The 11,940-nt window shown below is 38.9% G+C and overlaps 1 protein-coding gene and 1 long non-coding RNA gene across 3 annotated transcripts in view; one reads left to right on the top strand and one right to left on the bottom strand.

Annotated features, from left to right (window-relative positions):
• Positions 1 to 11,940, bottom strand: part of LOC146474091 (uncharacterized) — a 61,215-nt gene that overhangs the window by 40,000 nt on the left and 9,275 nt on the right. The gene's annotated exons all lie outside the window — the stretch shown is intronic.
• Positions 2,594 to 11,940, top strand: part of LOC146474090 (syndetin-like) — a 43,064-nt gene continuing 33,717 nt past the window's right edge. Inside the window, exons 1-11 of one of the 2 annotated variants that reach the window (XM_085117351.1) lie at positions 2,595 to 2,818; positions 2,959 to 3,021; positions 3,713 to 3,757; positions 3,924 to 3,992; positions 5,908 to 5,979; positions 6,505 to 6,558; positions 6,680 to 6,750; positions 6,888 to 7,005; positions 7,945 to 7,980; positions 10,565 to 10,647; positions 11,365 to 11,407. In XM_085117351.1, coding sequence (XP_084973477.1) covers positions 2,777 to 2,818; positions 2,959 to 3,021; positions 3,713 to 3,757; positions 3,924 to 3,992; positions 5,908 to 5,979; positions 6,505 to 6,558; positions 6,680 to 6,750; positions 6,888 to 7,005; positions 7,945 to 7,980; positions 10,565 to 10,647; positions 11,365 to 11,407 — 696 coding nt within the window. In that variant the 5' untranslated portion in view covers positions 2,595 to 2,776. Of the gene's footprint in view, positions 2,819 to 2,958; positions 3,022 to 3,712; positions 3,758 to 3,923; positions 3,993 to 5,907; positions 5,980 to 6,504; positions 6,559 to 6,679; positions 6,751 to 6,887; positions 7,006 to 7,944; positions 7,981 to 10,564; positions 10,648 to 11,364; positions 11,408 to 11,940 lie in introns of both variants that reach the window. The other variant, XM_085117352.1, reaches the window with a different exon arrangement.

Here is an 11,940-nt window from a genome sequence, read left to right as displayed (position 1 = left end):
CCGATGGGGCGACCCGGGCCGGCAGGTATATTCCGGGGGTGAGGTGTGGGGGGTGAGGGGTGAGGGGGTGAAGGGTGGGGGTGGGGGGTGAGGAGTGAGGGGTGGGGGGTGGGGGTGAGGGGTGAAGGGTAGGGGTGGAGATGAGGGGTGAGGGGTGGGGGTGGGGGGTGAGTTTAACAGACGTGGATCTAGACTCTCATATACGTGATAAACGAACATCCTGCAATCTCACATGGAGGATTAAACCAAGCTGAAACCTAAGTGGATAACTGCTTTCTCACATAGCCGTTTCTGCCGTGTGAAAGGGCAATTAAGGTGGGGGTAAACGTGATTTTTAGAGGTGAGGGTGGGACTCTGCAGAGACTCTGCGCCCAGTAACTCTACCCCAATGAGGGGGTAGTGGGGAGCAGAGACGGGGGAGCATTTTGCTCAAATTATTTTTTCATTTTTTTTATTGTTATATTAACTTGTTAAAAGGCGCGTTTTCACTTGTAACTACTTCAAATGGATGTATCTGGCACTATAAATTCGATTTAAATGTTAAGAAAGCTATGTGTTCTTGTCTTCCTTTAAGAGGAAGTATCAAAACATCCCGACTTTGTTTGTCTCGTTTCTAATCCACGTAGAGCATGCTCGTAGGCTATAATACACCGAGGGGCGACGGCGGTTTAGAAATTTTCACAAATACATAAGAGCATTAGCCTGCCTATGTTGACAGGAAGTCTTACATTATGCAATTCACAGTAATATCAACTGCGTAATGGTAATACGAACATCATCCGTGAAACAGTGATTAAGGACTTACCTCGTACGATGACATGTTGAGAAACTCAACGCGCCAGTTACCAGGCGAGTGAGTGCAGAATTTTCCCACCACGTGCCTCCAGTAGGATACATAAGCCTGGTGGTTTCTAGAGGTCACCTCGCCATACATTAACCACTCAATAAATTGTAAATATATTAGAAAGGCAAATAAACTTCAAACTTCAAACATTTTTTTTGCCGTGTTTGCGGTTTTTTATAAACTGTTCTATATGGAGACAGTATGACAAAGTGAAAGGGGTTTTTGGGCTGCTATGTATTTTGTTTTAGCACCTAAGATAGTGTGTGAATTAAATTCAAATAAATTAGCAATAATGTAAAAATTATAGTTCTTAGGAAACTTCAGTTATCAGTGTCACATGAATGTCAGGTATTAGATGCGTCTCAGATCTCAGTAAAATAGGGGAAAGAAACTACAGTCTTGAATCTTGAATTGTTATACAGTCGAACCTGTATATAACGGCCACCCTCGGGACTTGTGGAACTGGCCGCTCAATACAGGTAGCCGCTTAATACAGGATCACTAAAAATACTCACTGGGCGTGGTCTAATGTCAATTTTAATGGTGTATCATTCAAAAACATTTCATGCAAGGAAACAATACGACAATCAACACTCTTTCAAGAGATCAATACTTTAAACAAAGTTCAGTGCCAACTTGTAACTTAATGGTATAATATACGTAACATTGTGCAAAAGCACTGTGCAATAAATCTTCCTCTACTCTTGTACGGTGTACAGTACTGTATTTCAAACTCACTTACTTACGTGACCTGCAGCTCACAACAAAATATCTCATTCCGTCATTTCATGGTTGTTACGATCGAAGTGGAGTTATAACGGTAATGTTGCTAATTTAAAGTTATATACAATAAAATTCTTCTAGTTAAAATAGGAAAAAAGAGGGTAAGAATTACGGCGACTTAAAAAAGTCCGACAAGTGCGTTTGGCGCCTCGGAATTTGAAACTTTTGTTTGTAGAGCAAGTCGTTGACTGTTGGCATTGCCAGCGCAGCGACAATTCCTGTTATCCACGGAACTGTGCAAATGGCTTAGTTTCCATTTAAGGGTGGCCGCTTAATACAGGTAAAAATAACAAAGAAAGACAAACATAGGAATGCTCTGAGGGTGGCCGCGGCCACTATATAGAGGTGGCCGCCTAAGGTGACAAATACAGCGTTTGTATGCACGAAAAATCGGGACTTAAAAACTGGCCGCTTAATAGAGGGTGGCCGCTTAATATAGGGCCGTTATATACAGGTTCGACTGTAGTCTGAAATTTCAGCTGTCTCCTCCCCCTAACCCCTTGTGGGTTAGGGAGAAGAGACGGCTGACATTTCAGACTACAATTCGTTTCCAACAATTGGCTCACCCCTCACCCCTCACCCCCCACCCTTCACCCCCACCCCTCACCCCTCACCCATCAACCCCCACCCCTCACCCCCACCCCCTACCCCTCACCCCCGAAATAGACCTGCCGACCCGGGCGCTAGGGCCAGGTTAATTGTGAAGAAGCTGGGGCTGAAATCAATGACTCTGAAAAATGGAAAATTAGGGTTAATAAAACTACGGAAGCAAGGATTGTAGCCTTAGCTTAGAGACAAAACTACGATCTTCTGCAATGGGTAACTGTTAAACCGTAGCATGTGTAAGTAAGGACCAAAGATCCGTACCGGATCGTGACAGAGTACGCAAAGTTAGAGAGGCATACTCTTTCCCGGGACTCTTTCCTTTTCATTGACTCATACTTATCAGTATTATTGGAGGGTTTACAGAAACTTCTGAACCCCACCCCTTTCATTTTATTCATACATAACGTATCTACCTTTTGCAACGCATGACCGCTGACCTTGTAAACCTTCGATTCTGTTTGGGAAAGACGAACAAAATGATGGGTAAAGAAAGATAAATTTGTTGGAGGAAAAGATACATAATTTCCGCAAAAGTCGAGCTTTATGGCTCTGCGAAATCGATTTCGTTCGTTTCTTGGCCTAGACGTGAGTATTGTCTTTGCAGGTTTAACCAGCTGGTTGTGATATTTCCTATGAACAAAAAATATACCCAATGTTGATATTTCGCCAGTTTCAGCTGATTGCCTTCAATGGCCATTGGGTCTCTTGTTGTTTCTTGTTCATAGCGTTCTCAGAAAGACTCTCTTGAAGGAAGCTCCACAGAGAACCTTTCAGAAGTTGTCTATAAGGTTCGTATGAAGTCTGTCTACTTCAATGCCTTTAAGAAAATTGTGTTATGGTACACAATATTCATACAAAGTCAATGATGTGCGCATCCACAAGCTACCAATAATTATTGTTAACATCCATTTTGATAAACACCATTATTTATGTTGCTGATTAATTTTCAGCAGCTGATTTTCATGTATGATTTATCCGTGGTGCCTTAGCTTAGATCCAGAAAGAATATTTTCAGTATAATTAAAGAATTTTTCAAGAACCTTCCAGCAATTAATTAACCCTTTAATTAATAAGCGTGTCAAAATAGTAATCTGTTGTGAATTTCCCCTTGAGATAAAAGTTGGAAAATAAACTGCCTTATTATTCATACAAAGTAAGTACTCAACAACTAGCATTTAGGGTACAGAAATAATGTAAACTAAGGAGATAAATGGTTGCACTTCCGGATTTCATCCACAGGCCCAAGTGCTAGATCCCCCTTTTTTAGATTGGAGAAAGTGAAGCAGTGCAGAATGATATATTGATGGTAGATGACCAGTCTATTTATTACTTCTTTTCAAGTTGAAAAAGTGTTGTGCTTTTGCCGGAAATGGGGAGGAAAATTCAGGGATTTTCAATAAGGGTGCATCCAGTGATGGCAAATTAATGCATGTATAGTGGACAAACACTTCCATTGATCAAGTATGCAATCATTTTCAGGATGATGTTCGGGAATTCCAAGATGACCCACGCTCTAACGAAGAGGTTTGCTCAACAGATATTTAACTTAATTTCTGTCTTTGTTAGTTGTTATTCTTATAATCTTAGTGTATACTGGTACCTGCTAGTTAAACTTTACATGCAATGTCCTCCACCCACACCCTTAAGTTCTCAGCTGTCAATTTTATGACATTATTGCATTGTCCTTCAGGTTTTAGAAGAAATAAAAGATATTTATTTCAGTGATTCTTCATTTGATTCAAGTGATCATGAACTTCATGTGAGTACCAGATGATAATTCATTCTACATGTAAGCATACCTTATAAGTTAGCAGAAAACAAGGAGAAAACAAGCAGAAAACTCCTGATAGGAGCACTCAGATTTTTTTCTGAAATATATACCTGTGTCATTTACTGATTGATACATCATTCTCATTTATTTACCAGGCTTAACATATTCCATCACATTATTTCCACTGTGCATATGCCACACATTGACATTCCAATCCTTGCAGTTTGCAGGATGTTTGTCCCATGAACCTAGTTTAATGTCCTAATAGCTCTCACAAGTTTCCTGTAGCTTAGTGGTAGAGCATCTGAACTAGTAATCAGAAGGTCTTAGTTTCGACTCCTGATAGGAGCACTCAGATTTTTTTTCCCAAGTATGCCGGTGTCATTTACTGATTAACACATCATTCTCAACAAAAACCTGCTCTACATGGGATCCCACAGGATCTTACAGGCATTCATAGGGATTATTCTCAGAAATCGTTATGGAAGAAACAACAACTAAACTACACTTAAGATTTTGACTATTTTCCCTGACATTTTGTGTAGTGGAATCTTGAACCTTGCATCCAATTCAGGGCTGTCATTTAGTAGCTGGTAGACAGAGAGTTTGAAAATAACCAAAAGACAATAAAGAATGGGAGGTTTACGTTTTATGACCCAGCGATCAGCATCAAATTTCTCCTCATAATATCAATGCTTATTCAACCCCTGAGTTCATGAGAATTAAGGATATGATCACCCAAGGTGAATTTTCTTCAGTTGATATTTTAATAAGTTCTCCACAGTACTTTAAGAGTTAGGGGACAAGATAGGAGAATTTGTTCTTTGATATTAGGAGTTAAAGGGTTAATAATTGCCGAATTCACTTATCCAGAGTTTAATGAAAGTCATGTGACTTCAGTGTTTTTGACAAAGAGTGGGTTTGTTTTTCAAGGCAAGTCACAAACAGAGAAGGGAAGTGCCAACTGAAATTTTGTCTTTAAACTCATTTTACCAACTGAGTGAAACAGTAACCAAGGCTATACTGTGAGTGGCAATCACCCACCAGGCACCATCACAGTGAACAACAAAATCAGTGCAAACCAAAAGAAGATACTTGCATGTACCAAGACTCCATAACAAACTCATCCAAATGGGGGGAGGGTCAGAGAGCAAACATTCTCAGGGACCAAACATGCAATGGTTATCTGTAGTTCCAGAAAAAATCCATACCCATCTCATGGAAGGTCAAATGTTGGAAATTTCCCAGGGGGAGGGGGTTCTTAAAAGTCAAAATTTTAGAAGTGAAGTATGAAGCTTAACTGGAATTTCATAAGGGGAGGGGGGGGGGTGCAAAATAAAAAAACCTTCCATGGGTGGAGTATGGATATTTTCTGGAACTGCACAATGGGCAATAGTAAAATTATCTACCACCAAAGGGAGAGCTGCAAAGCCCCTGCCATTAAACCCATACAGCCACCCACGCGGTATAAATCAATGTGGAAGACTGTTTATCAGCATTGACGTGCGTTTAACTTTGCCTAAATTTCATTTACTATGGCCACATTAAACTGGGTCACTGGGTTTCACAGCCTTGGTGGCACACCCTGTCCAAACTTAGATTGAGCCACTCTGGACCAGCTACTGTAAATTTAAATTTTAATTATTTATTTTACAACATTCATTTACAGAATTTTACTCTAAAGTTACAAATTGTAAGCCCTAAAAAGTTTCTTGTACCTAAAAAATACCATTACCATATTTGTCACTTTGATGCCTAGTATGTGCCAGTTATCATGTCTTAATTGACATAGCTAATGAACAGTGTTATATTAATTTTGTAGTTAATACCTTAAATGATAATTATGTCCTTGCCATTGACTATCAATGTTAATTTGTGCTGAAAATCTCATTGTTTTTAACAGCAACTTCCAGAAGTTCTTGACCTTGATGAACTTGATGCTTATCGTAACAGTCTTCGGAGACAGCTTCAGGCGGTAAGATGGATTCTAACCCACCCTTGTAGCAACAAGTAAATTAGCCAATTTCTCTCTCATTCTCCATCTGTAAATCCATGGTTTGTAAATGGTTAATTCATCATTTGCATCCATCTGTCTCAAACGTCAATAATGTAGCGCCTTGTGGGTCAATCTTTTAAACATTTCTTGAAGTGATTTTAGAGGCCAGCTTCATTGGTTTAGTCCTGCCTAGATGTGGTGCAAATGAAGGATGATATGTGTAGCTTACGAGTTGATGCCGCCATCTTCTTTTAGCTCTAATCTCAACTTGGTTAATAATTTATTATTAAATAACCAATACGGTTACACTGTTATTGAAGTTGTAAGGATTTCACCAGAACAAACAGTCAGTACAGCCAGCAATCTTTTATTATGACGGGAGGTTACCCAACAAGCTAAAGTGAAATAAATTATTGCAAAGCAAGACTTAAGTAATGCTGCCGGATTGGAAACTTGATTTGAATTGAAGATAGCTAATAACAGATTATTAATTGAATTTTTCAGGTGTCAAAGACGCTGTACACAAAAGTCCTGGACAATCACAATCAATTTGTACAGGTAACAATCAATAATTTGTGTCCAAGACTCTGTACAGTAAGATGGAATCTAACAGCTTGCTTTAATTTCTTTGCATGCTGTGAATTTATTGTTTAAATTATTTATGGCTGACATCTTTCAGGAACTGCAAAGAGTGATGGATTTGCAGGAGTCGTTGCACACTGCGTCATCAATTTGTGATCGAGGAAGAAGGTTTGTTGACAGTCGTGGTTTTGAAATAACTGAACGTGTACTGTAGTTTAGGGCTATCATTTATGCTCTTATGCTAAGCCTGTCTTTTCGGTAAATTATTTTTATTTTCATGGAGCTTACACTTTGTTTCCTTTCAGACAATTAGATCGTGCCAAGAGAGGAGTGTCTGTTGGTGGGTTAGGAATTTTAGCCAAGCATCGCAAAAAGCAACATCTCCTGATTCTTCTGGACTCACTAAGGACAATCAAGACGCTGGTAAGCAGCAATTCTTCCTGACCGCTCTCTTTAACTTTTATCCATAGCTGTTAAAAGGGACATTATCTTAACCCTATTTAGACCTTCTGGGACTAGGGGAAGGACTGGTATTAATAATAATGTGCAGGTCCAGAAAAAATCCATACCCACCCTGTTGAAGGTCATTGGAAATTCCTAGGAGGAGGGAGGTCTTAAAAGCCAAAATTTTAGAAGCAAAGTGTGAAGCTAAACTGGAATTTCCTGGGGGAAGGGGGGTGCAAAACAAAAAACCTTCCATGGGTGGAGTATGTTTTTTTTTCTGTAATAATGTAGAAACTGCTAAATACATCAAGTTATTAAATAGGAAGAGTAAGACATCTCGTCTTAGGTACACATTCAACAGACTCAGTTAAATCAACATTGAAATGATGTAAAACATACTACAAAAACATGGCACTTCAAAGTTTTTTTCACTTTTCAAGCCTCTTCAGTTGTCTGCCCTGCATATAAAATTTGAGGAACGATTTGACAGATGGCTGAAGAGGTTCAAAATATATTTCAAACCTAGCCGTGTTTTTGCAGTTTTACATTGTTTTAATGTTGATTTTACAGTGCGTCGAATGTGTGGCTTAAAGCGAGATCATGTCTTTTTCTTCATGCTTAAGTTATTCTAACTTATTCTTGTCCTTGGCAGTTAAAATTGATCAAAAACTAAGTTTTACTTGATTCTTTTAAAATAGCTTCATACAACGAGTTTATTGCTCGGCTATTTTTTGGCACTTACTTACACTTACATGTACGTGTATATATATCCATGCATTCATGCACTTTTTATCATAATATTTTATCAAAGTCTTCAGTCTGGAAGCCGAAATAGCTAAAATTTAAGCTTTTTTTTTAAAAAAAAAATAAAAATAAATTTTATGAAGTTGTTTTATTGATGAATTTTCCATATTGCAGCAAAGGACAGATATTAGACTCAAGGAAATGCTTGAGGTAAGAGTTAGGGACAATATCAGTCATGCTTCTCTATAGCTATCAGTTTAAGGAAGCATGGATTGTTTTGACAAACTTTTTCTGGGTCAGAGTAAATGGTTTGAATCCAGGAATCTTATTGCATTGTTCCAAAAACATCTGCACATCACTTCAAAGAAGGTTTTGTTCGTTTGGACTGCCACCCCACCCCTCTTGAAATTTCAATCTACCATCACACTTTCCTTTAACCCTTTCACCACTAAAGGCGACTAATGTCGCCGTTTTAGAGCCTACCACTTTCAAGATTGGCCACGTTCTCAAATCCAGAAATCTGGTTATTATGGTCAACTAATAGTGTTAATTAGTAAGTGTTTTCGGCTTTAAGTGCAAATAAACTGAGTTTATCTTCCGTTTGCCATTCCATATCAACATTTATCTTCAAGCAAAACCAAAAATGCCCGTTTTCTGCGGCATCGAAGAAAAGCTGAAAAACACACATCTTTGCTTCCAATTTTTTAATAATATTCAAAATCTCATTTTAAAACCAAAATTCCTTCATGACAGCAAACCTTAATCTCATGACTAAGCATTTATCTCCAATTTTGTCTCTCACGAGCACAGCTGTTCGAACATCAGCCATTTGATTTGAGCCACTTTTCAAAGCCCGTGATTTCCCATTTGCCATCCGAGTTGCATTCTGGGTAATTTCGATACAACGACGAAATGGAGGTCCCGCCATCTTAATTCAGTAGTTTTTTTATAAGTGTCGAGCCACCCGGTCCTACTGGCAAAATATCGCACACATCGTTTTCTTTGCAAGTCAAATCTCCCCCAAATTGCCTAGGTAGGTCCGAGAATCCACGCACAGAACGGCCAGAGAGACAACTTCACTCGTGAGCCACCATCACTCGATACGAACAATTTTGGCGTCCCAGTCGCTATGAAATCATCTCTCACCTCTGGATTCTTTCAGAGGATTGCCTCTACTCTCCATTCTAGCCATGCCAGCCTGGGAGCTTCTGTAGTGGAAAATGGCCCGAAAGTACACTTATAAACCGACAACTTACCGATTAGAATGTGTTTGTGCTCGCGAGCAAGACAACAACAGTTCAAATAGGTGACGTCACAAAAAAACTTGAGTCCTCGTTATTGCAGAGCAGCGAACATTTCAAAGGAGATCTTCATATAGGACAACTAAATCCATTTTGGTCATCTACATTATTGTCCAGAGAGTCCAAGAAATTTGGCAGTGAAAGGGTTAAGGGAAAAAATCAAGGTCACGTGACCGGGACTTGTGACATCACCAGATGAAAGCCATACACAAGCATTACTCAAAACTATGGTTGGAGCTAGGGTATCCAGGATTAGGGTTAAGTTCTGGCCCCTAGGGTGATGTACGTGTGAGGGCTATGGTTTGGACGAGGGTAAAGCCGCCGTTACACGTTGAAACTTTGAGCTGAAACTTGTGTGCAACGGTGCTGCGAAACAAGTTTCAGCAGGCGTTGCACCGTGTAACATGGTCGGTTTCGTGAAACTTTTTCGAACTTCCGTTGCGAGACAAGTTTCACGAAAAGTAGAACTGCTTTCTACTTCTGCAACGGCTCGCAACGGTCTCAGTGGTGAAAAAACAAGAGTTTCACCGTGTAACACCACTTCGTGAAACTGGTCTCGTTCGCCGTTGCACACAAGTTTCAGCTAAAAGTTTCAACGTGTAACGGCGGCTTAAGTCACGTGACAGACACTCCCACCCAACTTTGACACTATTATATAAATGCCTGTTGTCCGTTGGCTATCTTGAGTCTTAAATACTTTTTCATTTAAGCCGAAATTTTAAAATAACTTCCCCTCTTACTCTGATTTCGTCCTTTCTTACAACGTTGGTCATTTTTGGGCTCATGCCAGCTACCCTCCCCCTCTAGCTCTAATTTCCTGTACTCAGATCTCTACAATACTTTGCAAAAATACTAATATCGATGATATTTGCCGATTGGCATGGTTTCCGAGTTGAAATTAATGAGTGGCTGACAACCAGTATCTTTAGTTTTAAATAGCTCTGGTTTTTGCAACCCCTCCCTCTCAGATTTTTTGAAGAAGTTCCTTGGGGTGGGGGAGGGGGGTGGGGAGGTGGTAGGGATATTTTCTGGAACCACGTATTATACATTGCTAGAATTCTCATTCAAATGAGTATACAGTCATGTAGGATTGTTCTTGGGAAAATTGACAAACCTTCTCAGTACTATACTTTTGTTCACCCAGGCAATCATACTTTCAGCTGACGTCTGCACACATTACATGCCTACGTTTTGATAATTTGGACTGCTAATTATGAGAACTATTTAATATCCAAATAACAGCAAGGCAGAATAACCAATTAAAAGTTTAAAGAAATATTTGGTTTTTATTAACATAGTTGCTAAGGTAATTTAGCCATGGTAAAGAGATTCAAATGATGAAGGCTAACACCTGAAACGTTAGCACTCGAATCTCTTTACGGTGGCCAAGTTGCCCCATCAACTCATTTTCACCAGTTAACCCCCTCATCTATTTTGTTAAGTTTAAATATACTGTAGAAATGTTGGAAGCTGTCTGATTAAATTTTTTGTAGGAAGAAGATTATCCAGGTGCCATTAATTTGTGTCTTGAATGCGAGAAGGCAGCCCAAGCATTTAAACATTACAGCTGTATAAGGTATAACATGGTGTATCTGCGCACAAACAAATTATTACTAATTAGGAACACCTTTGCATCAACACCAACACAAAAAAGGCTCAAAATAATTTTCTTAATCTGAGTTACAATGTAATCATAATGAAATCTTATGAATGATATTTATTTAGTGGTTTTCATTTGTCAAAAACTACATGTATGCAGTGTCTTTAGTGTTTATTTTATTTCAACTGCACAAGAAAAGGTCTAACCATTTGATCTCACTTAACTGCAACAACAATAATTAAAGTAAATGTACATAATAGACCATTTCCAAGTTGCTTTGAACCTCATTATGAAAGCGAGGCTAAGTGCAAAGTTTTTGTTATGAAAATTAGTTTTCATTCATATGCAAACAAAACTAATTTTCATATGGAAAGTTTTGCACTTTTAAGCCTTGCTTTCATAGTGAGGCTCACAGCAACTCGGAAATGGCGTATTCAACCATCATTATTAAAAATAATATGTAACAAGGGGAGAGGCGTGTCATGAATTTGCATGTGGCGATTTGATCAAATTTACCATACTCAACCTCAAAACACACTGACTCTCAAAACATGACCAGCATGAACTTTGAACATTGTCAAGTCCTGGTTTGAATTATATGGTCTTTATCACACACGGTATTTTTACCCTACCTTGATAATGCGGCAGGGCTGCCCTGAATTGCAAATAATTTTCATTTTATGAATTTTTCAGTGAATTGAGTTCCAATCTTCAAGAGACACTGATAGATATTGAGGTGAGAAGTCGTTTTAAATAATTATTGAAAGGTTATCAATCCTGACCAACACTGGACATTCACAAGAAGCAGCATTGTGGCCAGTTTAACTGCAGAAAAGATGACTGACCACTCAGGGTAGTTGAAAATGAATAGAACAAAACAGGCAGGCAAACTTTCTTTAGTCTTCTTGTGGATCTGACTTCTCCAAACATATTATGTCGGCCTCGATGACCAGTTTCTCTGATTTTTCTCCTTCAAAATGTTTAGGTTGATTCATGCTCTGTTCAATACACCTATTAAACTATTATTTCCAGCATTGTTGTATTACAATGCACTGTTTTTAGTGACAATTTTCTTCTGAAATATCATCATACCTGCATTTTTTATTTGTTTAGTTTAAAAGTGAAAGTTACTAGGTAGAATTTAACATTAAGAAGCCCATCAACAGAATGTAGCAATCACCCCAAAGTAGTGCTCCGGCACCCTACCCCACCCTTAAAAGCAGTAATAGGCAAAGGCTGCCACATTGTAAATCTGAAGCTAGATTGTAA

This window comes from Pavona decussata, unplaced genomic scaffold (genome assembly GCF_977016875.1).
Source record: "Pavona decussata unplaced genomic scaffold, jaPavDecu1.1 SCAFFOLD_91, whole genome shotgun sequence".
Taxonomy (NCBI): Eukaryota; Metazoa; Cnidaria; class Anthozoa; order Scleractinia; family Agariciidae; genus Pavona; species Pavona decussata.
Note: the sequence above shows the minus strand (reverse complement) of the source record. Positions and strands in the feature narration are given on the sequence as shown.